The sequence below is a fragment of the Phaenicophaeus curvirostris genome, chromosome 2 (assembly GCF_032191515.1).
Source record: "Phaenicophaeus curvirostris isolate KB17595 chromosome 2, BPBGC_Pcur_1.0, whole genome shotgun sequence".
Classification (NCBI taxonomy): Eukaryota; Metazoa; Chordata; class Aves; order Cuculiformes; family Cuculidae; genus Phaenicophaeus; species Phaenicophaeus curvirostris.
The window spans coordinates 26,043,648-26,071,500 of record NC_091393.1 but is presented as its reverse complement, the minus strand read 5'-3'; the positions used below and the strand labels follow the sequence as shown (position 1 = coordinate 26,071,500).

At 42.1% G+C, this 27,853-nt stretch overlaps 2 protein-coding genes across 5 annotated transcripts in view; one reads left to right on the top strand and one right to left on the bottom strand.

The window, feature by feature from the left end:
- FBXO25 (F-box protein 25) overlaps window positions 1-13,094 on the top strand; it is a 34,430-nt gene extending 21,336 nt beyond the window's left edge. The window contains exons 8-11 of one of the 3 annotated variants that reach the window (XM_069851593.1): window positions 1,994-2,176; window positions 4,280-4,423; window positions 8,729-8,755; window positions 11,882-13,094. In XM_069851593.1, coding sequence (XP_069707694.1) covers window positions 1,994-2,176; window positions 4,280-4,423; window positions 8,729-8,755; window positions 11,882-11,971 — 444 coding nt within the window. In that variant the 3' untranslated portion in view covers window positions 11,972-13,094. Of the gene's footprint in view, window positions 1-1,993; window positions 2,177-4,279; window positions 4,424-8,596; window positions 8,654-8,728; window positions 8,756-11,881 lie in introns of those variants that run through there. The other 2 variants (XM_069851594.1, XM_069851595.1) reach the window with 2 other exon arrangements.
- Window positions 13,095-18,110: 5,016 nt separating this feature from the next.
- TDRP (testis development related protein) overlaps window positions 18,111-27,853 on the bottom strand; it is a 31,217-nt gene continuing 21,474 nt past the window's right edge. For both annotated transcript variants that reach the window (XM_069851608.1, XM_069851609.1), the window contains 2 exons: window positions 23,195-23,298; window positions 18,111-21,816 (listed from right to left, as the gene is read on the bottom strand). In XM_069851608.1, coding sequence (XP_069707709.1) covers window positions 21,471-21,816; window positions 23,195-23,298 — 450 coding nt within the window. In that variant the 3' untranslated portion in view covers window positions 18,111-21,470. The remainder of the gene's footprint in view (window positions 21,817-23,194; window positions 23,299-27,853) is intronic.

Here is a 27,853-nt window from a genome sequence, read left to right as displayed (position 1 = left end):
TCTTTGTAAAAAAAAAAAAAGGATAATGACTTCAGCACTTGGACTCTGACTGTGCAGCTTGTTCAAAGCATGTGGTGTGCGCTGCTGCAGGTTTTATAGTGGAAGCTTCTGGTCATAAACAGGCAGTTTTTTTAACCTGTCTGTGTTACTCCTGGAAGAAGATGATGTTGCTCACAACAAATTCTTAACACTGTCTCATCTTTTTGTGTTCAGCTATGAAGTTTTGAACTTGCCCTTGCTGTGTGTGCTGGGTATTGGAATAGAAAGGAGACATGGGTAACCCAGTCTCAGCATCTTTCACATGTCAAGCAACCACAGCAAAGACAGTTTCGAGACATTACAGTTGCTGCATTTGTTTCTTTCCAGTGTTCCACTTCAATGTAAAAGAGTTGAGATGGAAATAACTAGTGAGAAATCTTGCATCTGTAATGCTCCCAGATTCCTGAACAGAATGATAGTCCCAGAGATGTTTATAACAGATGACACTATGGAAAACGTAGACTATAAGTGAGATGAATGGTCATGAAATAAACTGACAGAAGGGAGAGGCTGCCTTGTGGCTCGGCAGCTGCACACACTCCCACCCTTGCCAGCTGGAACCCCACTCCCAACCACGTCGGGCTTTGTGCCACCTGACACTATAGGCTCCAGGTTCAGTCATCTACGAGTTGTGCTGTAGGTTACCCCGTTAAAGAGAAAACTCGGCAAAGGTCTATGCTCTTAATGAAAACTTTCTCAGTGCTCTGGTATGTCACTCCCTTCAGAATTCCTAAGTTACATACGAAGGGAGCCATCTCCAGACTTCAGAAACGAACCTCCTCTCTTCTGCCTCTAATATGCATGTTTTCATTCTGTATTTCTGCTCATCAGGCTTATATTCTGTATTCTAGTTGTAGTAAGACCAATTGGTGTGCACTTTTGTTTCTTAATGAAAATGAGAAACTGTAGTTATGCTACAAACTATGAATAATTGGTTCATACCTTTGTTATGGCTTTAGCACACTTTTCTCAAAAGTGGAATTGAATATATAGAACCATAGAATAGTTTGGGTTGGAAGGGACCTTAAAGATCCTCTAGTTGCAATCCCCCTGCCATGGGCAGGGACACCTCCCACTGGATCAGGCTGCTCCAAGCCCCATCCAACCTGGCCTTGAACACCTCCAGGGATGGGGCAGCCACAGCTTCCCTGGGCAACCTGGGACGGTGCCTCACCACCCTCAGTGTGAAAAATTTCTTCCCAGTGTCTAAGCTAAATATTTCCCTTTCAATTTAAAGCCATTCCCCCTCCTACTATCAGTACACACTCTTGGAAAGTCCTTCCCTAGCTTTCCTGCAGCCCCTTCAGGTACTGGAAGCTGCTATAAGGTCTCCCTGGAGCCTTCTTCAGGCTAAACAACCCCAACTCTGTCTGTCCTCATAGCAGAGGTGCTCCAGCCCTCAGATCATCTTTGTAGCCTCCTCTAGACCTGTTCTGACAGTTCCATATCTTTCCTATGTTGGGGATTCCAGACGAGGACACAGGACTCCAGGTGGGGTCTCACGAGAGCAGAGTAGAGGGGGAGAATCCTCTCCCTTGCCCTGCTGGCCGCACTTCCTTGGATGCAGCCCAGGATATGTTTGCCCTTCTGGGCTGCAAGCTGAGGCTGTACACTCTTGAATTCTTTTCTGAGAATGGAAGTGTCGTAACATTATTTGAAATTTAAATAAAGAGTTTAGGAGATGTTTATTTTAATGGTAGGAAAGCTATAAATTATAAAGGCACAGTCTCTAGCTCCTTCTGAAGCTGTAGTCATTTAAGTTTTCAACAACAGCAGTTAGAGAATAATAGCAGTCAAGTGTTCAAAGTATCACAGAATTAACCATAGATATTGTTCAATGTTTTTTTTTTTTACAAACTATGCTAAGACCTGGGATACCTCTAAAGTAAGAATCTTATTTATACCCTATACTGTCAAGGTTTTGTAGCTAAAAGTCTTCAACTCTTATTTCCAGCAAGTCAACAATGGTCTTACGCTTAGTGATCTCCCTCTGCATATGCTGAATAACATCTTGCACAGGTTCTCTGATGGCTGGGACATTATTACTCTGGGTCAAGTGAGCCCAACTTTGTACATGCTCAGTGAGGACAGACAGTTGTGGAAAAAACTCTGCCAGTACCATTTTCCGGAAAAGCAGGTAATAATCCCGATCATTTGCATCAATGTGGCCTTTTGCAGTGTGGTATACTAATAAGGAAGTCTGAGCTCGCACTTTTTGAGATAAATGAGATAAAAATGAGCTAAAAATGCGACAACACACAGTACTAGTGTTAGGGTTGTAGTGTAAAATAGTGTTATAAAAAATGTTATCTCTTGGTGGGGCTTGGTTCGCACTTAAAATTGTATTCAGCATATCCAAGTTTAGGATAAGTATCAGGCTGTTTTCTTGCATTACTTTAAAAGAATGTCTGCCATAAAGTAGTTTTTTTACCATACAATCCCCAAGTGTGGTAGAGGATACCTTTAGCGTATTGCTAATTTTAGTACCTAAAGTAGAACTTATTTTACTAATCAAAGTACACAAACAGATCGCGCAAAGTTTTAGGCTATAAGAGCGGTCTGGTGAAGCCAAAATTAGATTTTTGGGAAAAAAACAGAATTTAAAAAATGCTTTCAGACTTTGAAATTAAGAACAAGAAGGGAAATGGTGCTTTTCTTGTAAAAAGTGACAAAATAATCTAGAAATGCCTCCAGAGCTGTCTTCATTTTCTGACAGGTGGACATACTAAAAGAAAGTTGGACTAGGTGAAAATAAAGGTATGAAAATACAAGTTACTCGCATCAGAGCTAGAGGAAAGGCTTTAAAAACCTAGTACATTCCAAACTGGAGGGAAATAATTGTTCTTAAATCTGGGAGATTGAAGTGGTACCATTTGGTTGGTGAATACCAGATTAATTATTGTTAAAACAGGAAAGTTAGAAGCAAAGATAATTAATTCATATGGAGTTGACCCAAGTAACAATTTCGCTGAGGTTAAAGGCTTTCGAGTGAACTTCACGGAGAATATAGATGGACAAAGGCAAACTGAAAAACCCTCCTTCAGAGGCAGCTCAGAAGAATGCAAGGTGAACTTATGAGGATAAGTAGTTTATGGTTAATGTAGTAATTGAATGGATCTTGAGGGTAGACAAGGTAACCTGTGACAAAACTGGGTGGAGCGGAAGCTGTTATACAAAGGTAGAGCTGGGAAACAGATTGCTTAAGTATTTCAGTTGAATAGAAGCCCTGTGCCTTATAATAGACACTTATGCACAGCATTTATATTTGACTTCTTATCAGGTTATTAATTATACAAAGAGTATTATTCTTTTCCAATATATACTTCTCCTTTTTCTGTTTACCATGCGCTACCTTCATAAGCTACAGAGTCATGTTAGGTTGTTTTTCCTGTCCTCTTCAGTATTTTTGTTGAACCCTTCAAACAACCACAAAAAATACTTAATAACTGAAGAGCACTTCTGGAAAAAATGAGAACTCTGCACAGGGAAGCTGTTATGAAATTAAGTGAAGTGTAGCTGAAATCACAAGGGCAGTGCTGTTCTCCCCACCTAGGAGTCATCTTCTGAATGAAGAAAGCCCTTAATATATTAAAATTAATCCACAGAGTGGAACAGGAAGCTTTTTACAAATACATATTTAATAAACCTTGGCTGTGTATTAAGCTGGGGAGAAACAGCCACTGTGCTAATCTTTACATGCAGATTATGTCCTCAAGAAGTACATCAGTCACTGATTGTTGCTATCCTTCTAGAAAGAACATAAGTAAATGTGAAAAATAATCACGTATATACCTCTAAAATGCAGAAAAAGCATTATCTAAATCAACAGTTATGAACAGTGGCTTTCCGTTAAAGCAGTAATGCACTATCATTTTTTAATCTCAATCCTGAGGGGTTTTAAAAGTATAAAATTAATTACTTCTGGCTCTAAATATTGTTTCTGTTATATGGCTGTTGACTATCATTAGAACAATTTCAAGACAGTGGAGTAAGATCAACTGTATATGGCCAACTTTTTCTTGGCAAATGTGCACTCTCCTGGTTTTAGTGCTTTACCTTCCATCTTTTTTCTGGCTAGATCCCTCTCAATACTTTTCAGAGGTGTCTGATGTCAGATTATTGACTTAAAAGAAATCCAGTTTCAAAACTTCAGTTTAAATACCTTCCCTGCTCCCATTCCTTTACCTGATTTAACAAGTTCTTTAGCAATTTTAAAGGAAGATATTAATTTTATGTCCAGTTTTGTAGGCATTTGATTTCATCAGAGAAAGGTCACATTGACTGGAAGCTGATGTACTTTGCACTTGAGAAATACTACCCAATAAAGGAACAATACGGGGACACCTTGCATTTCTGTCGACACTGTAGCATTCTGTTTTGGAAGGTAAGAGCTTTGAAATAAGTAAAAAGAAATAAGTTGAGTTACTGCTGATCATCTGAAAGCAAAAATACCAAGATCGCCTTGCCAGCTTTCTCATGTGAAATGTGATTATCAACCAATATCTAACTTTTAAATCATATATAAAACTTCAATATAGAATTAGTATTAATTTCCATAGTTCTTTATCAAGCATTGTTATCTCTTGCTATCCGATAGCCTCAGTACTGAGGACTGCAAAGGTAGGTGCTGTGTCGAAAGAGTTGTGCTTTGTCTTCTTATTGTTCTCAGATCTTATATAGTTATTAGGAATTTGTATGAACATAGCCATTTTATGACATCCCATTTCTAACGTCATGGTGATCAATGCGTCTGTGAAGAGAACTTATTGCTATCGGATTCCTACCACATTAGTATAAAACTCTGCATTTTTATAGCCTTGCTTCTGTCCCATGTGAACCTTTGAAGGAGTGTTTGAAACTTCATACAAAACAGATTTCATGTTAATTTGGCTGTTTACCGTGAAGCAGATTCTGTCTTACAGGATTATTTTAATTTGTTGGTTGTTTTCATGCTTAACTTGTGTGTGAACACGCAGTCCTGCTTCTACTTCGTTGCACCATGATTTGGTCTTCTAGTTAGTGAGACTTCTTCAATTTTATGGCTCAAAGATCAGATATGGGTAGTGCTAAGTAGACAGCAAAGAGCCCAGAATACTCGAGAAATCTTGGAAAGTATTCCTTATTCACAGAAGTCAGTTGCTGTTGCATTATCTTTCTGTAATTTTAAGGAGTTGCAAGTCAATGTGAGGCTTTTATGTTTTCCACAGAAAAAAACAAGGCTGTTTAGCAGGATAAGGCAGCTTTCATAACATAGCACATTACTGAATGGTGTTAGCTTAAAGTTGAGTATCCTTGCTATCACAGGAGCTCTTCCACATACTAATATGTTTTGCTACAGTATTAGTAAGAAAGCAAGTAGCCAGAAGTGGCTTCTGTGGTGGAAAGCCCGTGGGCATTTGCTGAAGAACCTGTGTCAAGAATGCCATTAATCTTTATAATGTTCCTTAACATGTAGGGTAAAGCTTTTATTTTGTTTGAAAACAAATTTCAAAGGTAAGCACACAGCACGCATGGGGGTGGGCGGTTTTGGTATTGGATTTGTTTGGATTGTCTGCCTTTGCGTAAAGGGTTAATGCTTTCTGATCTTGCTATAATCGAATGTACAGCACTTGAATATAGGAATGGCTAAAATGTGTTTGGAATTAAATGTTTTAACTTTGGAGAGCGTGTGTGACATGAACCTGCGCAGGCAGATGTCTTGTTTCCTTGACGACTCCAATCTACTAACTGGAATGATAGCACTTATTTTGTGGTTTTACATTTTTAATGAAACCCAATGCAGCAAATTGTAAAAGTACTTTGTTTGGATTGATGTGCCGTACCCACTAGATCATCATTCCAGTGCTGACCTCATCCTGGACTTCTGGGCAGGCCTTAAAGTCATGGGGGAGTTACAGATTAATTACGTGCTTCTGCATTAAGGTTCTTCTAAGTGTTTGGGATTGGCTGTTTTAACAAGAGCGTAGTCGACACGTTGAGGAAAGCGGTGATCCCTTTTCACTGTGGATACCACATGCACCTGGGGTCCTCAAAACAAAGAAACTGAGATACTGGATGAAGTATAGGTGAGGGCCAAATAATCAAGGAGGCTTTGAGGACTTGCCCTGTGAGGAAAGGCTGGAGAAGACAGATTCAGAAGAACCGAAGAGCTTGCTGTGAGGACAGCTAAGCAAGGAAACGGTTTGACTTAGCGGTTGTGCATTTCCCATCCTTTGTTTTCAAGAGCTGACTAGATAAAGCTCAGAGCAACCTGATCGATCTCATCACTAACACTGCTTCCAGCAGAAGGCTGGACTAGAGACCTCCTTGGGTGCCTCCCAACCTGATTGTTCTGCAAGCCTTGTTTTCTGTCTCAGGTCTTGGAGTCTAAGCCTTGTACCTGTCTTAAAATACATGCTTGATCAGGCTGAAATAGTTTGTTCAACTCATTCATTTCTGCAGAACTGGCACCCTTATTGGCAGGGGCACTAAGAAGTGAATCATCGGTCTGAAAAACAGTTCCTGTGTTTACAGGGCAGAGTGAGTGACGTAGGCCAGTCACCCGGAGTTAGTCGGGGGGAAATAGTTCTGCTTCTTGTATCTGTCTCCTTTCCCAAGCTTTCTTAAAGAGAGATGAGAAAACAGGGGGGCAGCAGGACAGGAGGTGCTTTAGTTCTACAAAAATAATGTGTTAGGTGGAACTATTCCTTCAACAGAAGGAACTTTTATCACGCTTGACAATTCATCCAAGCTTCAGTATCATATTTCATTAGGCAGATTATTAAATTAACAATGTGTATGAGTATTTTACATCTAACTATCTGTAGTGCATAGATTTTTGTTCTCAGCTGAACCTTTTTATTCTGCCTAATTCCATTGGGCTTATAGTGGAAAAAAAAACTCAGAACACCAAAAACAAACTTTAAAGGAGAAATCGAAGTTACTTTATAGGGCAAAAGTAGCAGGAGTTTGAATCTTGAACAAACGGAAGCACCGGATTCTTCAGATAGCTTATATGTGAAAGTTTAATTTCTTCTTTTAATGGTGCACTTCTAAAATGAGGCAGCTTTTGCGTCCAGGGGCATTCAGAAGAATTTCAGGCAGTGTGCTGAAAGTCTCTTGGTGTTTTTTCACTCATTCAAGACCAAAGCAAAACACTGGAATAGAATCATAGAATCGTTAGATTGGAGAAGACCTTTGAGATCACCAACTCCAACCAACCGTACCTGTCTGCTACTAAATCATGTCCCCAAGCACCTCATCTGCCTGTCTGTTAAACCCCTCCAGGGATGGGGACTCCATCACCTCCCTGGGCAGCTTCTGCCAGGGCTTGAGGACCTTTTCAGTGAAGAATTTTTTCCTAATGTCCAATCTAAACTTCCCCTGACACAGTTTAAGGCCATTCCCTCTTGTTCCATCACCTGTCGCTTGGGAAAAGAGACCAACACCCACCTCTTTGCAACCTCCTTAGAGGTACTTGTAGAGAGCAATAAGGTCTCCCCTCAGCCTCCTCTTCTCCAGTAATTGCAGAGGAAAACGTATTTAAGTGATCTAGGCATGAAGACAATTAGCAGAGGTTAATTTCTTTTAACTTAGCTGTGTTAAAGCTAGTAAGGAACGTGAACTGCTCTCCATAAATACTTCTCAGAGACAGAGATGGGGTGAATAAGTGTGAGACTGCATAAGGAAATTATTTAAGCTAAGGGACAGCCTTGATCCAAATAAGTTGTAGAAACTGATTGTGGGTAAACTTATGTTGAGAAGTAAGAGTTTCTAAGAACCAAAGCAGTGAGGTTCTGGAATAGCCAGAAAGCACAGACCTAGCTGGTGATGAGGAAAACTTTCATCAGCTTGTAAAATTGATACTGTAATGTGATTGCTGGCCACGTGAGGGCTGCACGTGGGCAAGTCTTCCAGTCCTGCATCTTGTGTCCTTTTAAAAAAGGCGTTGCAAAAGAAGGGACTGATGGCTGCTGAATGGAATTAGCAAACAATTGCAGTAGCAAAGTGACTTTTCAGTTTGCTATAATAGCCTTAGCATTACTTTTAAGAAGTCTTTTTGAGCTTTTTAAGAAGTGGCGTTTGTATTTCTTTATTTGTTTAAAACTTGTAACCATAGTAGTGGTTAATACAATAAGGAGACTCTTAAATTCATTATAGGAAGTACATAATGGAACATCATCTACTCTTGGGTGTTGGAGAAAGTGACCATAAGAAACTCTTCATATCGGATTACTGTCTTTGAGAAGTGATTTGATTTCTCCATGATGAAAATAAGCAAGACATTTAATTTCAGTAGCGTAAAAGTAGTGGCAAACTGGTGCCTCTGTGAGTGCTTTTTGTGTGTTTGATTTTGTCTGTTCCACTGGGCAACACCGCAACTATGGGCGATTCTTTGATTTTCGTAGCTAACTCAGTACAGCATTTCAGTTATCCCCAAGGTGGCCACAGAACTTGAAGTAGCTTTTCTTTCAATATCCAGGGCTCTGTGTAAAATAGACTAATTGTTTTGCATAAGTGATAGGCTTCACGCTTGGTTTTAGTCATCATGGAGCTTGCAGTGGTTTTTATTCTCCAGCTGCTTGTGATTTGCCAGAAGAAGACAAGAATGTTTGTCTAAATGGCACGTGAACCTTGGCTTCAAAAACCTTAACTCTGCTTCTTTTGCTTTATGGCTCTCCTTCCTGCTCCCTTCTTCACGATCTCAAAGGACTACCACCTTGCTTTGTTACTCAAGGTATTTCCTGTGTGTCTCATCTGTTTTCATTGCTGACTGTTCTGTAATGTCAAAGTGAATAATGTGGTCGTTTCTAATCGTTTGATGCTCTTTGTTTTGATTTCGTTTCGTCACATCCATTTAGCAGCAGGAATACTTCCATTTCTTGTTTTCCCATTAGATCAAGTAGTGGTGACTTTCCATCTCTGTTTTTCATCAGCTTTGTTTTTTCTTATTGCCATATTCCTTGTCAATGCCACTTAAACTATGGACAATAATACTCGGTGTCAGTGAGATTTGCTAAGAAATAGGTTTCTCTGCATTCAGTGTTAGAAGCTGCTTCTGCGCTCCCTGATGTATTTAATTCAGTACTTAAATCTGAAAACAGTAACACGAAGCTCAGATAAATTCCTTAAATGCAAAGGTACTAAAACTGATTTTTACTCCACTTGGAATGCTGCAGTCACACATACTTTTATTAAAGAGTCACTCTGAAAAGAAATTAAAATAAGCTGTGTATGACTTGGGAAAGTGGGGGGAGGCAATTATAATGTTTCTTCCTAAATGAAGAAATGGTGGAGATAATTATATGGAAAAGGACTGTAGCTCTGAAGTTGTTGTGGGAGCTTCATAATTTCCAGTTGTGATAAAATTTGAGGAAGAAAACAATGACGCTTGCCAGTAAACATTTCTCCTGGTGAACTCCCTTATTAAATTGAAAGAATTCTGTTTTAGCTTTAAGTAGATAATTGAAAATAAATATGATTTGAACACTATTAATTAATTGTAATTTCAAGGGGAAAATATTTTTCTTGGAAGGAGGACTACTCAATTACAGGAAAGTTTTATGATTCTTCTTTTCAGTCCTCAACACTTTTTTCGCTGTAAAGATTGCTGTTTCTGTTGGCTTTAGTGACTAAAAACCCCAAGAACGGATCTTGCTGAGATTTTTATTGGACCTGTAATTCCAGACTGAGCAGAGCTTACAAAAGTGTTTTCATGATGATGTGCAGACCAAAGCACATAGCGTGCTACAAATTCTGTCCAAAATATTTAGGAGTATAAATAAGCACTACAAGGGGATAAACCCAAGCTTCTCTGCCAGAATCCTACTACTGATGGTGTGTTTTTCCTGGAAACTATGAAAGTAATGGCAATACGTTGACCTGGCAATGGGTAGAGAAGATGGTAGTTCATTAGCAAGTACCTTTGAGAGCGTTTTCTGTGGTGGTGTCTCTCTTCCTTGAGCGTGTCATCTCAAGATGGAGTTTTCAGGTTTAACACTGCTGGTCTTAAGTCTTCTGTCCTTCTTTATAGAATCAGAGAATAGTTTGGGTTGGAAGGGATCTGAAAGCTCATCCAGTTGCAACCTCCTGCCATGGGCAGGGACACCTCCCACTGGATCAGGTGCCCAAGCCCCATCCAACCTGGCCTTGAACACCTCCAGGGATGGGGCAGCCACAGCTTCTCTGGGCAACTTGTGCAGGGCCTCCTCACCCTCATGGTGAAGAAATTCCTCCTTATGTCTAGTCTAAATCTGCTCCTCTGCAGTTTATACCCATATGGGAGGTGCTCCAGCCCTCTGATCATCCCTGTAGCTTCCTCTGGACCCATTCCAAGAGCTCCATCTCCTTCTTACATTGAGGATTCCAGAACTGGACACAATACTCCAGATGAGGTCTCACAAGAAAGGAACAGAGGAGCAGAATCACTGCCCTATCTGCAATTTCCCTAGACAGGCAGCTTACCTGACATCTAATCTGCGTGGCTGTTCCCCTTCTTTGTTTGTTTTTCACCCCTGTGTGTTGTGATTGTAACAACTGTTTCTGGGTGATGCTAAAGCAAGTATTGAAGAGGTGGGAGGAGGAGGAGGTGGTACCAGGTGATATTTTCATGTAGTCATTATAGGCTTCCTGGAAAAACACAGATAATATATTGATAGAGTAACACTCTTCATTGGAAGAGTTGAGTAGCACGTGGACTGTGTCTCACCTGGTGCACTACAGTTTTGCAAAGACTTCAGAAGAGAAACGTGGCGTCTTTGACAGCGCTTCTCCTTATATAAGTTTCCTAATGAGAAAAAAAAAAAAATTCACTTAGAGGTTCTATCCTTCTAAGTGAATTGCTTGTAATGTCATGTCCTAGGGGAATGAAAGAAGCGGGGGCTGCAGTAGTGTGCGATCTACTTTTACTGTGTATTTATTCTAGTTTTCTTGCCCCACGTGGTGAATTCATCAACACTGGTGGAAAAGGGAGAGAGGCGCCTCAAAACCTGGAGAGGACAGTTAGAGCCTGACAACGTTCTTGACAAAGATGATTTAACCTCTCCACTGAACTGTCTGGGACCTTCTCCTTCCGCCTCTACCATTCTCTCCCCTTCAGGGTTCTGATATGGTGCAAAACTGAGCTTTTCATTTGAAGAGGAATTTGAATCTTAAATAATCGGACAATTTTATGGAGTTCAAATTCCTGTCATGTTACAGGAAGCCCTGCGGGCCTTGTCAATTAGTGATGACAAAGCCTTTCCATCCTGTCTCCTATATTCCTAACTTGCCTGGGACCTAATTTCTGCTTTAAGTCAATGGTTTCAGGTGGGGAAAAGGTAGGAGTGAAAGACAAGAAAAAGATGTTGGGGGAAAAGAACAAGCGAGGTAGAAAGACTTTTAGGACTGGGGCTTCAAACATGCTTTGAGGGGAGGTGTCTGCTGCCTTCGAAAGCAAGGAGCTCATTTTCCCCCTGAAGTAGCGGTTGACTTCAGATTTTCATTAAACAGTTAATTTAGGTTCAACACAGCATGTTTAGTTTTGTTTGCTCAGTTGTTTTTTTTTTTTTAATTGCATTTAGCAAAAATCAACAGACAAGGAATATAAAACTTCTTTCCAGAACTCCAATTCAGGTTCTGGCTTGGGGTTGGAGAAAAGGGATGGGTTTTTTTCTGAAACCTGTCCTACCAGAGTCAAACTGTAAAGGCCTTTTTTTCCTTATCAGTGAACTCTTAAACGAGCGAGTACAGTTTGTTTACAGTGGAAGTGGTTTCATGTGCCTTTATGTGCATGTTTGCTTTTTTTGTTTTAACTGCGGGGGGTGGGAGAGGGGATATTGTGGGCCTGGGAAGAAAATTTCCTTTTGTCTCCTTCGTTTTGCAGGACACCGGCCACCCCTGCACTGCCAGCGATCCCAACACCTGTCTCACACCAGTATCTCCTCAGCATTTCATTGACCTCTTCAAATTCTGAGCCGTTCCGTAGCTGTTCTCCTGTGTTTGTGGCCGTTGTTGTGAAGAGTCAAGCAGGATATGTTATGCTTTTCGTGCAATATATTTCAGCGTAATGTTTTGTTGTAGTTCAAAAAGACCTGGGGGAGATGCATTTATTTGGCGTTTTGTGTTCGTGCAGAAAAGAGCTGGGGAGGAGGAGACACGTTAAGAAAATTTCTTTGTCAGGAAATCTGCAGCGGACTTCTTTTCAAGTCCAAGAAAGAGCATTTTAATCTCGACTTCATTCTTTTGACGCCTTAATCGTTGGTTAAAATTATGTGGGGGAGCACTGGCGCTTTCATGGGAGAGTTCAAGTGCTCTTACAGGGACCAAAGGAGGGATTTTTGTTATTAATCCTTCTTTGTTTAAGCCGCTGTTTTTGAAACACCTCCATGTAATTTGCACTATGATAAAGAACAGGCTAAGCTTCTCTTGGACTCTTTAACAGTTATCAAGGCGGCATTAATCATCGTGAGCTGGCGACTAAAATGCAGGGGTGGGTGTATCTGTTGAACCTGTGAATGAAGGAAACCAACCAATCTTTGTACATATATTGCGCAAAAATATTTATTTTTATGAAGCAGAGAAGCTATCTCAGCGCATCCTGCATAACTCGAGACCGATCTGGGGCTACTGGAAAGCGTTTTGACTATAGCTGCAGCCTTCGTTTATACTGTTTGGTATATCTACAAATGCAACTGCATTGATTCATCTTCTAAGAAGAAGACATCATTGAACTTGAAGGAGAGTGGAGTTGTTTCTTTCTAGACTGGGACAGGGGTGGGACATTTACACTACCAACTGAGCTCCTAACCTGACGAGTCTTTCTAAGCGATGGCAAACACTGAAAGTTGGTCTGAGCTCAAGCACTTTCTGCCAAGTTCATCGGATGATAAATTTTCCAGGAAGCTATTTTCTTCTCTCTCTTAGAACAAAATTAATTGCTTGGCTTAGGCAGGTGAAGGAAAAAATTAGGGAAGTTCTGGGTTTGTCAGTGAATCTTAACAATTTCTGTAATGTACAGAAAAATAAATTGCGTACTTTATTCTGCACCTGCTTGTTCTGAATCTAGTTTTGTACAGTGTAATAAATCATGGGGTTTATCTGTTATTCTCAGCAGCCTCTTGTGTGTAGAGATGAATCTGTTTGTTTAAATTTTAAGAACCTTCGGTAACCTGGGGTTGTTTAGGCTGGAGAAGAGGAGGCTGAGGGGAGACCTCATTGCTCTCTACAACTACCTGAAAGGAGGTTGTGGAGAGGAGGATGCTGGGCTCTTCTCCCAAGTGACAGGGGACAGGACAGGAGGAATTGGCCTCAAGCTCCGCCAGGGGAGGTTTAGGCTGGACATTTGGAAAAAATTCTTCACAGAAAGGGTCATTGGGCACTGGAACAGGCTGCCCAGGGAGGGGGTTGAGTCACCTTCCCTGGAGGGGTTTAAGGCACGGGTGGACGAGGTGCTAAGGGACATGGTTTAGTGTTTGATAGGAACGGTTGGACTCGATGATCCGGTGGGTCTCTTCCAACCTGGTTATTCTAGGATTCTATGATTCTAACCTCTTCTTTGTAGTAGTTGGTAACAGAATGAGAAGTGTACAAGCAGTCCAAGTGATGTCAGTTTTCAGGAAGTGGTTGTATTAGTGGTTTTTTTACTAGGATAGCTGCCCTGTTAATAGGCGGCACACAGAAGAGGATACTTATTTCCCCATGAGATGGTTTTATTCATTTTAACTTCAGTTTCGGGGATCTACCAACCTTATCCTCAGGATTTCCAATATCCATTGAAGCTGGGGGGCACTTTGTACAAAGGTGCACAGTGACAGGAGGAGGAGGGCTGGCTTTAAACTGGAAGGGGGAAGACTCAGACTAGGCATTAGGAGGAAATTCTTGACTATGAGGGCGGTGAGGCCAAACTACAATTTATTTCTTACAGACTTTGAAGGCCGAGCCACACCGGCAGCAGCAGGGGAGGTGAGCTTTTAACGCTTGGCAAAACTGAGCTTTGGGAGCAGTTCCATAAGCCAGATAAATATTTGGTGAATGTATTTCTTAGACTGGGCAAAGAACGGAGCTTGATTAAAAGTGACTGCACGGTGTGAAGTCGGTGGATGCATAAGAAAATAAGATTTTAATTGTGCCACCTCCACACAAAGCCGACAAAGTGATTTTGATCACCAGGGTTTGTGTTAGATTCATTGTTTTTTAGAAAGCTCTTCCTGAGAGGGATGGAGGGGAGGATTTCACTTCAGGATAGTGATCTTAGTATCTCCCTGTGGCACAAAACATATTTTGACAGCGTGAATTAATCTCAGTGCCCTTTACACCAGCACCGATTCACGTAAAGTAGAACCCTCCATGAGGAGGGTTGTGCTGTAAAGTAGAACCTCCACTCTTTGGCCTCGCGTGCAAAGACAGGCAGGTCCCTCTCTCCTGAAGCAGAAATTGAGCCTTGAAACATGCACCAAATCACTACAGGTTTCTTTGCTCCTCAGCTTTTGTCCCACAGCTTTTGTTTGCCTATAGGTTTTGCAGTGTCGGCGACAAGAAACCATGTTCGACCTGTGGCCCCTTCACAATCTCAGGGGATTTGGGTTTTATTGAATTCTGGTCCTGAAACACAACACTGATCCAAAGGCAATGAAGATATTCTCTGCCACAATCCACAAGGAGCTTGAAATTACAGTTTTGAAAACCAGGATCTTTTTTTCTGCATCCCCAGCACCTCCCACATCCCCAGTCATGAACTCCAAACCCCTTCTCCAGGCCTGTTGGATTCATTACCTGGAGGTGATCCCAGGGCTGGAGCACCCCTGCTGTGAGAACAAACCTGGAGAAGAGAAGGCTCCGAGGACACCTTAGAGCAGCTTCCAGTACCTGAAGGGGCTCCAGGAAAGCTGGGAAGAGGCTTTTTTCCAAGGGCCTGGAGTGATAGGACGAGAGGGAAGGGCTTTAAATTGGAGGGGGCAAGATTTAGATTAGACGTAGAGAAGAAATTCTTGATGATGAGGGTGGGGGGAGACACTGGCCCAGGTTGCCCAGAGCAGTGGTGGTGAAAAGAGTTGTTAAATGATGGTTCAGAATATTGATGTGTTAGATAATTCTACCTAATGATGCTGTTCGCTTGCACCGTTTCTCTGCTTTCAGCTGCGAGGCTCAGGTCCAGCCCATGAGAAGACACTGGACTGTAATCCCTAACTCCTGCAGAGTCCAGTAGGATGCAGGTTCCCTTCAAAGCTTACGATGTCCATGCCCAAGGACATGACACATGGATTCAGAAGAGGGTGCCACCAAAGTTGGGTTTCTTCTCTTTCGATTCCCTCTGCCGCACACAGACTTGTCCTGTTGCCAGTGCTGATTTCCCACAGGCTTAAGTCTACAACCTTCTAGAAAGATGAATAAAACATGCTCAGCTTTGCATCTGTCGCGCTTTAAGGGTAATTAATCGTTGTGCCTTCAGATGAAACGCAGCAGCTTTATCAAGTGAGGTGGAAAGGCCTCCAACCTGCACACGAATGACTCTCAGCTGTTCTAAAATGGGTAAGTTTCAAGTAACGCTTCATAAATAAACAGATTCAGAGGCGTAGAGGCAATAAAATAAATAAACAACAAAAGAAATTAACCTCTGGCATGTAATTCATCCACTAAGAGGGGAAAAACATACCCTGAATCTAGCAGAGAATCAGCAAAATCACGAGAGACACCAAAAAGCTGACGATGAACACTGAGAACAAGCCTCAGCAACAGCATGGAAGGCTGTGACAAAGTTAAATTAATGATAAATGAATTGTTAGGTAAGTTCACTTCATCAAAAATATTGAATCAGAAAAAAAAATGAAGAGAAATTCAAAGTCAGTTTTAAGAGTTGAGAATTAAAATGAGGAGGAAAATTTGGCCTGGGCCTTTCTTGGAGGAGAAGAAGTTTAGGTTGTACCTGAGAGGAAACCAGGAATCAGAAGAATAAATGGAGAGCCAGGTCACAGGATCAGGTTGTGGGTATGAGGGGAAAGTAAGGACAGAAAAACGTCTTGAAACAAAGGAAGCAGCATCCTGAAACCTGGGATCTCGGGGAGAAGGATGGAATAAGCTCTTAGAGATCTCACAGCATCTCATAAGGGGGAAGGGGAGGAAGGTGAAAGTACAGTATTTGCAGAATCAGGATCCCGAGCAGAGCTGTTCACTTCAGCTAAGACTTCCAGTTTCATCCCATCACCATTTAATTCTTGCTGCAAGCTGACTGAGCCTACATTTAAAGGTTCTACCACCTGCACTTGCCTTCTACTTCAATAAGTCTAATGTACAGGCATAGCAGTAGAATCATAGAATCACCAGGTTGGAAAAGGCCCATCAGATCATCGAGTCCAACCATTCCTATCAAATACTAAACCATGTCCCTCAGCACCTCAGTAAGGAATAGGTATGGAGAAGTGCTTGCTGCGAGTTGCACACCTCCAGTCTTAAAGGCATTGGAAGCCTACATTTAATACCTGTGTGCAGGTATTAAATCATCACAGCAAAAAAAATCCATTCTTGGATATGATAACCAAGAAAAAACACTAGGAAAAAGGACTAGCTGTGTGTTAGGTCTGATTCTCTAACACTACACCCCTGGCCTAATAGTAAATATTAATACCAGCTCCCTTAGGAACACTCTCAGATGTTCTGGATTTATTAATTTTCTTCATACTGCGCTCTATTCCTCGATGCTCCTTCACTCGCTTTGAAAACCTTCTCCCTGTACCCAGTGCAGCCAGTTCTGAGCGCACAGATCAGGAGCTCAAGATCCAACAACTCCGTCTCCTTCTTATGTTGGGGATTCCAGAACTGGAAGCGAGAGCAAGTCTCTGTTTCATTAACTCTCTGCTTTTCAACATAATCCTATGTGCAGCGTTACGGTGTCTGCAGCAGGACTTCTGGGAATCTTGTGCTCCATCCTATCAAACAATAGTTTACTTCCTCATAGGAAATGATACGTGAGTTGGTTTCCTTTGTTTGTCCTGTCAAGTGCCGGTTGCCAAGTTTCAGAAGATAAACTTTTTCCAGGCATCCAACGGAAGGCAAGTCTGCCTAAAAGTGAATGTCCAGCATGAGAGAAACAGACACTGGCACGTCAGAAACCAACTAGGAGGCACGTGGTGGGAGACCCAGCTTAGTGTCATCCGCAAACTTGCCAAGGGTGCACTTGATGCCTTCATCCAGGTCATCGATAAAGACACTGAACAGGGCTGGACCCAGCACTGAGCCCTGAACGGGGCACGCGGTGGGGGAGAAAAGCGAGCAGCAAGAAGAGTTCAGCTTCGCAAGAAACAGCGAACACAGGCATTCGCGTACAGGGACAGACACACAGTTTTGTCATCTGACATCCATGCACATCAATAAGCATTTGAGAAGTTTTGGAAATGGAGACAGATGCCAGGCCAACATCACCTGAGCTTTGGGAACAGCGACGCTCAAAAGTCAGCAGTGTCCTCTGCTACCTGGGTAGAGTCAGAGGCATCGCCATACAGGGCTTTTCCCCCAAGAAAGTAACTTGTGTGAACGAGATGCTCCGTTTCAGGTAGTTCACACACTCTTGTAAGAAACCTTTGGCCTCAGCGTTCCCTGCAAAGCCAACTTAGACAACACCGGTGCCAGCAGGCTCGAGTGGAAGAATGAGCAGCCGACAACGCGCTTCTTTCTGTATCCGATCTACAGGTAACAGCGGCTCCATCTCACCTGTCCAAGGGGGGTAGGTCTCACCTCATTATGGGCTCCAAAAGCACTCCAGGTCCTCCGGTTTTACAAGCAGCTGGTGAAATCTTTGGGGAAAGACATGCTGCAGGGCCCAAGCTTTAATAACAGGCAATAATTTATAAAAAAACCCAAAAATGTTTAAACCAATAAATACCAGTAAAACAAAATATTTGCAGTTTGTCAAAACCAATGAATTCTTCCCACTGTGAAAGCAACGGGTGATGCTTTAAAGCTAAGATGCTGCAGCTTCTGAGATGGCAGGATTCAGAGTTTGGACAAACATAGCTTGGCCATATTCAACAATGATGCAAGTGACCTTCACAGAGTGGAAACAAATCCACATAACAAATAAAACAGGACAAAATAAAAAAAAAAATTCAAATAATAAGGCATTTCAGTTCAAACTAAATCTTTATTCATATGGAAAATACTATTTTTCTTTTTGCAAATGATGCTAATAAATAAAAATACTCAGAAAGAACTTTGCTTACAGTTAAGTGACTCGTTCCAGCCACACGAAGCTTTTAATTCCCGTTAAAACCACGCCAACGATCATGCAGATTGGCTACGAGAAAGCAATATAAACTATATATTTTATTTTGTGCAATCTTATCGTACAATCTTAATGCTACCTTCTTCTAAACAATTTCAGATGGGTTGAAATGTAACTTCAAAACAAATATTAAGGGATGGATTAAGGGACTTATCCCACATATGGAGCCGTGTATCGCTCGAGCCCACCAACATAAAATGTAGTTAAGCTTCTAAAGAAGGTAAAAGAAAGGAGGACCCCATTCTGAAAACTCAAACATGTTTAAAAACTTAAAGAGAAGAAAAGCTCACACCAGTGAGTTCTCAAAAGACAAATACATTACTAAAGCATAACAATAAATTATATTAAATTTAATAATGTTCATCCTTAGAACGGTCATTTCTGAGGAAATATCACTTAAAAAGCACATCAAAACCGGAATCACTAGAGTTAAACCCAAAGCTTAACGTATCTCGATTTCCCACTGGGATGCAATTTTGTTTTTATATTCGGCTTCAGCTTTGTGAGCGTATTTTTTTTTTATCGTACATTTTAAAACAAACTGAAAAATGCTGCAGTTAAGCTGTGCATCAAACACATCATCGAGGTGAGGAACAGGCACTTGACAGTATAATGTGCAAGGCAAAACCTTACTGGTCACAGTATAAATAGTTTCTTCAGGAGGGAACTTAAAAGTTCTCAGCCCATCTTTGAGAACAAAATATTGAGGGCTGCTAGCAGAACTTTTTCCATTCTTTTAGGTCAGCACCAACAACCAGACTAAATACAAGCTCATGCCTTAGAGGGGATTCCATGAACTATAAAATGCAGCATACTTTACCCAAGAATACTAATTCTTTCCTATAATTAACCTCAGCATATGTACTTGCCAAAGGCAAACACAGAGTTTACTCACAGTCTAAACGATGCGATAGAAACACTAACCCTTTCTCCTCTATTAGAACTTTCTTTAATATATACTTCTAATTTTACAAATTTGCCAGTTACAAGATCGTGTTTTGTAGCACTAAACACTGATTTTTTTTTTATATAAACTTAAGAAGAGTGTCTTTTAACATCCTATTAACACCAGGGGAAAAAAAAAAAAAAAACACAAAACCAAACCATTTTGCTAGAGTTTCCCTCCAGGCACATCTCAACAGGAATCTCAAAAAAAACCCCAGCTATACAGGAACTGTGAACCAGAAAACTATACGTGAACTGGGAGAGAGAGGAGAAAGAGAGAACTAAGAAAGGAACAATGCGGCAGTAACAGAAACAAGGTACAAGCTTAGAAGAAAATTGCATGCATTCCTTTTCACCAGCAGAAGCGTCTCGCAAAAATATGCTTGCCACGTATCCGTTCTATAAAGGAATATGTAACCTTTCTGGTAAAAACACTGATTTTCTCTGAAACGCTAACTCGATCTTCCAGCTGTACTGTCCGTTTTGCGAGGCAGTCAACAAGTTTTCATTTCTGTTAAAACCAGTTGAACAATCAGGAAAGAAAAAGCCTACTGTTCTTTTTTTTAATGAAACTTTTGGTTTGATTTTTTTTTTCCATGAAAGTTAAAGTAGCATTTACACGGGCCATATAAACAAAAAGGAACCCAACTTTGGATCTGACATCAGCCACGCTGCTAATGAGAGACAATGCGCTAGAAAGAGGCACTTTTAAGTATTCTTATGTACATTTCAAATCTCAAGTTTAACACTTCACCTTCTTTTACCAAAAATTAAAACATCAGTAGCTAGTAAGACGAAGGTTTACAACAAAAATGCTTCAGAAGTTGTGTGCATGCACAAACTCACAATGGCTCAGTCAGTCAGTTATCCTGAAAACGCCAAAGTATAATTTAATCGCTGCTCATGGGGCAGGGGGAAGGAACAACAAAACTAAATTTGTTTGTGGGTCCAGAGGAGGCCACAAAAATGATCCAAGGGCTGGAGCATCTCTGCTAGGAGGACAGGCTGAGAGAGCTGGGGTTCTTCAGCCTGGAGAAGAGCAGGCTCTGAGGAGATCCTAGGGCAGCTTCCAGTGCTGGAAGGGGCCTCAGGGATAGCTGGGGAGGGACTTGATGGGCATGAAGTGATAGGATGAGAGGGAATGGCTTTAAATTGGAAGGGGGAAGATTTAAATGAGACAAGTTCTTCATGCTGAGGGTGGTGAGGCACTGGAACGGGTTGCTCAGGGAAGCTGTGGCTGCCCCATCCCTGGAGGTGTTCAAGGCCAGGTTGGATGGGCCTTGGGCACCTGATCCAGTGGGAGGTGCCCCTGCCCATCACAGGGGAGTGGAACTAGATGATCTTCATGCTCCCTTCCAACCCAAACCATTATATATTTTTATGACTGAATAAGGATCAGCTACTGTAAAAAGGAAAATGTACGCCCTTCCATAAGGAGCAACTTATCCCTAGATCCAGGACTACAGATGCTGAATATTGAGATCTTCCTATCCCCTCCTCACTGATGTCTTCCAAATTTTCAATCATTTTTATTTTTGGCATAACACGCATCTTAAAAAAATGAGCAGCTGAGCTTTGTCCAACAATGTTCAATACAAAAAAAAAAACACCTCTGGAAGACCCATTTAACCTGACTATTGGTGAAATTCCTGTGATGGAAGGAATCACATGAGAATAGCACTTTCCCATTCCACACACAGCACAGCACATTGTGACAGCAGAGCATCTCGTGTGCACAAGCTGAAGCGTATGCTGAGGCTGAAGATTTGGAAAACAGTCTACTAAATATAAGCATCCTCCCTGCGAGCGACAGATCAATATTCTTCATCAAAACGGGACAGCATCAAAACTACGATTTTGAGTGCCCCTTAAATAGCAGGAAAAAAACAGGACCTCAAGCTAGTGGAAGTTCCTACATAAGGCAGCCAAACTTACAACCAGTGCATACATTCACAAAGGAATTACAATTTTTTTTTTTTGGTAAAACCAGCAATCCAACACACTGCAGAGTCTGAATGTGAAAGATAGATAGGCACAAAATAGATTCTCTACTTTTTTCAGTGTGGAAAACATAGCTATTTAACAATGTAATAAGAAAATTTACCATCAGGTGAGCAAAAATTCGTAACAATCTGAATAAAAGAAAGTACTGTATAAAGGTGCAATATTGAGCAGATTTGATTTTGGTTTAAACATACGAGTAAATCACGAAACCTTTCTCTTCTTAACCATAAAGTATTTCACATGACCAGTATCATTCGAGTTCTTCCCAGTTGTCAGTAAGGTTACCTTTGCTTTGACGTCTAATACTAACCAGCTTTCCAGCCGATTTGATGCTCCACCTGGAACTGTTTCCTGAGCTGGCCAGGTTTGTGTATTTTGTGGAGCCTTTGGTTTCATCTTCCCAGCCTGCCCAGGCTGTACAGTCACTTAAAGTAGTTGCTGCATCACCGGTAGAGACAGCAGCAGTAATCTGGGGTGGTTCCCATCCCTCAATCTCATCTGGTTTCCTACATTGAACGTTCTGCTTTATCACCAAACTGTCCCAAAAACCTGGCTTCTTTTCAGATTTCATCTCTTCCTTTAACTTTAGGTTTGTTCTAGAAAACAACAATGAGGAGGTGATTTTCTTCATTTAACAACGCACATAATAAAATAACTGAATGTTTATTAACTGCTGTTGGATTTTATAGTAAGGCAGCCTAATCAGTCAGTGCAACCATTCCTGTCAACTTCAGGAAACACTCCCTCGTATACATGTAAACCCAAACACAGCGGAATTGCAGCGATAACTCAGAAATAGGCTGAGTACAGACATTTCCCATCATAAAAGAACTTACCGACCACCCCCACCCCCTGGTGAATCACATAGAACTGCCCTTGGAAATGTATGAAACATTTAAGCATGCATTAGAGCGACTCTTAACTAAAAACAAACAAAAAACCAAGCCCACAGGTAGTAGAAAAGAAGGAATATGAATTTTTTTTCTCTGCCGCCAGCTTTAGCAATCACTCAGTGTCCCTCAGTCTCATATACCTGTTCTCACCTCGCTAGTTAAGCCTTATAACCTGAAATAACTGATGTACAAAGTATCAGGACTTTAAAAATATCAGCATTTTTCTTAGAATCATAGAATGGTTTGGGTCACAAGGGACTCTAGTCCATCCACTGCTGGAACAGGTCCAGAGGAGGCCACAAACATGACAAGAGGGTGGGGAGCACCTCTGCTAGTAGGACAGGCTGAGAGTGTTAGGGTTGTTCAGCCTGGAAAAGAGAAGGCTCCAGGGAGACCTTAGAGCAGCTTCCAGTGGCAGGGGGTTGGAACTGCATGGGCTTTGAGGTCCCTTCCAAGCCAAATTATTCCATGGTTTTATGATCCAGACAGGACAGACATGGAGAGGCTGGAAGAAGGGCAACGAAGCTGGTGAAGGGGCTGAAGAACAAGTCTTATGAGGAGTGACTAGGGGAACTGGGGTTGCTTAGCCTAGAGAAAAGCAGGCTGAAGGGAGGGAGACCTCGCTGCAGTCCACAACTGCCTGAAAGGAGGTTGTAGAGAGGTACGTGCTGGTCTCTCCCAAGTGACAGGCAATAGGATGAGAGAGAATGGCCCCAAGTTGCACCAGGGCAGGTTTAGATTGGACATTAGGGAAAACTCCTTCACTGAAAGTGTTCTCGGCCACTGGCAGAGGCTGCCCAGGGAGGTGGTGGAGTCACCATCCTTAGAGGTGTTTAAAAGACGGGGAGATGAGGTGCTCAGGGATATGATTTAGTAGTGGACATGATGATCTCAAAGGCCTTTTCTAACCTAGAGATTCTGTGGTTCTAACTTTGAAATGCTCATAGACCTTTCTCTGGGATTTAGCTTCCAGGAGTTGAATTCTACTGCTTCTCTGTGTCTACCCTTACTATTTTGCATAGCTGTTTCCTTTTCCTCTTTGTGTACTTCAACAGCAGACAGATCAATTGGTTTTACTCACCCTTTGGATTTTGGAGACTTGCATCCTGCTAGCAATTGTTGTTCATCATCTTTATTGAACATCGACGTCACTTCCTTCCAACCCCGGAAACTTGCACCTTGAACCTATTAAGAGAAGCAAACATCCTTCTAAATATGAATTACAGACTTAAAAGCACAGAGCATGGCTGCCAGTGCTGACTGGGTGGCTGATGGGCAAACACAGCCCTGCCTCTCGTGTGCCGTGCGGCTGGGAGTGCACATTTTGGAAAGGAGTGGGTAGGTTACTGCAGCAAGAGCTCTTTTCTTATGAGCAAAGAGTACAGGACAGCAAATGATGGCAGCGTGTACAACTGGTCTCCTGGTAGCTCTTTTGCTGCTGGCTCCAGTTTTGTATATCAAGGTAAGAAGGGAATCTAGGCAGCTAATAATAATATTAAAATAATAAGATGAAGGTTTACAACAAAATCGCTTCAAGTTGTGTGCATAGCCATACTTGCAATGGCTCAGGCACTCAGTTATCCTGGAAACGCCAGAGTATAATTTAATCACTGCTTACAGGGCAGGGGGAAGGAACAACAAAACTAAATTTGTTTGTGGTTCCAGGAGGCCACAAATACGATCTGAGGGCTGCAGCACCTCTGCTATGAGGACAGACTGAGAGAGTTGGGGTTGTTCAGCCTTGAGAAGAGAAGGCTCCAGGGAGACCTTACAGCAGCTTCCAGTTCCTGAAGGGGGCATAAAAGAAAGCTGGGGAAGGACTTTTTACAAGGGCATGGTGTGATAGGATGAGGAGGCATGGCTTTAAACTGAAAGGGGGAAGATTCAAATTAGGCATCAGGAAGGTCTTCATGATGAGGGTGGTGAGGCACAGGCATATGTTGCCCAGGGAAGCTGTGACTGCCCCATCCCTGGAGATGTTCAAGGCCAGGTTGGATGGGGCTTTGAGCAGCTTAGTCTGGTAGGACGTGTCCCTGCCCATGGCAGGGGGTTGGATCCGGATGGACTTTAAAGACCCTGCCTACTCAAACCATTCTATGATCTACAGGAGTAAACCAGCACCCTTGTTCTCACACATTAGTTGCAGAGCATTGCCACCTCTTGTTCTCTAGTTTCACTGTGTCCTACACCTTCCCTCCTCACCCACTTGCCCCACTCACATCTGAACCAACTCAGCTCCTTCAAGTCAGGAGACATGACAGGTCCATTTTAGGATCAGGAGGAAGGCCTAACCTAGGCTTTCCTTCCCCCTCAGTTTTGCGTGGATCCAGCTTTGGGGAAAGCTCTGGAGAACTCTGAAGAAGGAAGGCTGAGCAAGCCCAGAGCAATTTCCAGCTCTCGTTCATGTGATATGACAGACTAGACACAAGAGAGACAGGTGCACAACTCAGGCCTCTCCAATGCACCTCTTACTAAACCTGCTCCTAATCTTACCATGAACCACAACATTCCTCATCATCACAGGAAAAGCAACAGCTTCTGTATAAATTATTTCCTACTATAAGAATAAAGAGAGCACAGATTGTAACATGCAAACTCCCATGTTTAATTTAAACACACACATTCTATTTTTAGTTGTGTTAAAAATACATAGGCAGCTAACTTCAACTTTGCATCCCTATGGCAGTCACCGTTCCCATCTCGGAGAAGTCTGGCACTGCTGATAATGCCAAACAAAACCAGACAAGCAGCAGGTGATTCCTTCAGATACCCTGCTATACAAAATCCTTGTGTTTTAACTATCAGCTGCTCCAAGCAGTACTCAACATTTAATGCTTCTGTGGTGTAATTAATGGTCTAAACCCTCAATTTTACTCTATAAAGGCTTAATCCTCTTATCTGTTTCTGTTGTTCAGTTAAATTCTCTAACAAGTTTAACAGGAGGATTTGTTACTCTAATTTGGATTCCTCTCACTGTGAAATGCTTCGTCCACAACAACAATCCCCAAGAAGTTGGCTGCTGAAGCAGTCATTTTGAAGAAAGAAGGGTAGAGAGGGAATAAAAAAAAAAAAAAAGAAGAGAGAAACTCTAGAAAGCACACAGCTTTTCATGTTAAAAAAAATCCTTCATCTTCTTGACAGGCTGAGAGGCATGAGGCTGTTCAGCCTGGAGAAGACTCCAGGGAGACCTTAGAGCAATTTCCAGTACCTGAAGGGGCTCCAGGAAAGCTGGGAGAGGGACTTTGTATGAGGACATGGAGTGATAGGACAAGGGGGAATGGAAGGGGGAAGATTTAGATTAGATATTGGGAAGAAATTCTTCGCAATGTGGGTGGTGAGGCACTGCAACAGGTTGCCCAGGGAAGCTGTGGCTGCCCCATCCCTGGAGGTGTTCAAGGCCAAGGTTGGATGGGTCCCGGAGCAGCCTGGTCCAGTGGGAGGTGTCCTCGCCCATGGCAGAGGGTGGAACTGGATGAACTCAAAAGTCCCTTCCAACCCAAACCATTCTATAGTTCAACGATTGTATGAAACAAATACTCCCACAATGGATCCCTGGCATTTGGTAGGTACATACAAGGGCAATAAACTTTAAAGCAGATTCTAACTGATTTATTCTTCTCTCCACTCGTCTTTCGGGTAAACGTATGCTACACCTTTAAGACACATTCCCACTACTTATTTATTTAGGGTTTCCAAAGGAAACATCTACATACATCAATTTCTAAGTAGACCATATTTTGCTTATACATGATGAAAGCCATTCCGCAAAGCCTACTGCATATTAAATGGACTAGGCTGAGTAGAACAGAATCATAGAATCATGGAGTCCCCTAGGCTGGAAAAGACCTTTGAGATCATCAAGTCCAACCACACCTGTCCACTACTAAAGCATAGCCCTAATCACTTCACCTACCCATGTTTTGAACACCTCCAGGGGTAGTGACTCAATCACCTCCCTGGGCAGCCTTTTCCAGTGCTTGATAACCCTTTCGGTGAAGAAGTTTTTCCTAATACCCAATCTGAACCTTCCCTGGTGCAGCTTAAGGCCATTCCCGCTCATCCTAAAAACCAGGACTTCTGCCTACCACACTTAAGTCTCTGCCTGCACCAGCACCGATCTCCTGAAGCATCTCTTCGCTCAACTGAAAAGAGCCAAACAGCTCACTCTTGATAGTCTTCTCCATGGTGCCCTACTTAAGAATACAAGCCTTAGCAGAAGGAGGCCAAACACTTACCTCTCGCTCCCAGAAACTTTCTTAAAACTACTGAACTGTTTAAGATAACCACCTCTCCTTCTGATGACCACTGGCACGTACTAAAAAAGCCCCTTGGAACATCCTGTTGCATTTCTCTATTTCTTTTCAACGTACTTCAAAGATTTTTAACTACAGATGAGCACCACCTACACAGGCAGTGCCACCACCAATGCAGGTGTAACAGTTGCAACTGTATTTGCTGGTAGATCAGGCTCAGGGAGGAGATAAAGTCTCCATTCTCTGAAACCATCGTTTTGATGTGCAGCAGCTGTGAAGCCAAAAAATGCTGGAAACCATCACAAAAGGGATTAGACAAATTCAGACAGCAGGTACATAAGTGGATCTCCTCTGTTTAGATGGAAAAACCCTCTAATACCTCAAAACAAAGATTCTTGATGTTAGAAGAAGCTCTAGAAATTGGCCAAGCTATGCTCGCCCTGAACAGCACGTCCTGTTGCCACAGTTAAGGACAGGCTGCCGGGCTAGACTGCCCAGTCTCTGAATCAGCTGGGAATTCCTTACATTCTTACAGAGCACTTGGAGAAAGACTCAGATTCCAAAACAATTACTTTCCTTGCAATGGATGTTAAGGAAGGTCAATAAGTAAAGAGATGACACTCTGGTAAGCTGACTCATCACCACATCAGACGCTTATTTTACATAAAAAGATTAAGGTTAATAAAGTATGAAAAAACATCAAGCCACTTGCAGAAGCTCTGATGTAACCGTCTACACAAAACTCAAAAGCACTATTCCTGAAGTTTTCAAAGAAGTTAATATACAAAACTGACTGGCTTGTATTCTCGAACCCTTAAAGTAATTTTCCATGTGTCAGTGGAAAAAGAAATAATTCAACATCCAACGTTCACAGAATTACGCAGACTACAGCTGGAAGGGACCTTTGGAGACCATCCTGTCCAATCACACTGCTCAAAGCAGGGCCAGCTAGAGCAGATTGCCAAGGATCACGCACAGCCAGCTTTTGAGTAACTCCGCAGCTGGATTAATCCACCACCTTTCCGGGCAGCCCGTTCCAGGGCTTGACCACCTCCACGGTGAAAACATTTTTTTCTTATTTTTAAATGGTATTTCTTTCATTTTAGTTCGTGCCCATTGCCTCTTGCCCATTCACTGAGCACCACCAAGAACAGTCTGACTCCATCTTCTTCACCTGACCCCATCACTCTCCCTGCTGCTGGTGTAAAAGCAGGAACCTTTCTTGTCCCTCTTCATTTTCCTCACCAGATTTAACTCTAGGTAGGATTCATCTCTCCTAAGCCCATTCCCCACTGTTTCTATATTCCCTCTAGCTCGCTTGACCCTGCCTCCACCTCCTGTATGGTTCCTTTTTACATCTGAGGTTTTTTAGGAACATCTTGTTCGGAGAAGCCTCCTGCTACCTTTGCTTCTTTCTCTGTTTGATGTGATGGGCTATTCTTGAGCTTGGAGGAGGTGACCTTTGAAAATCAAAGCCGATTGAAACC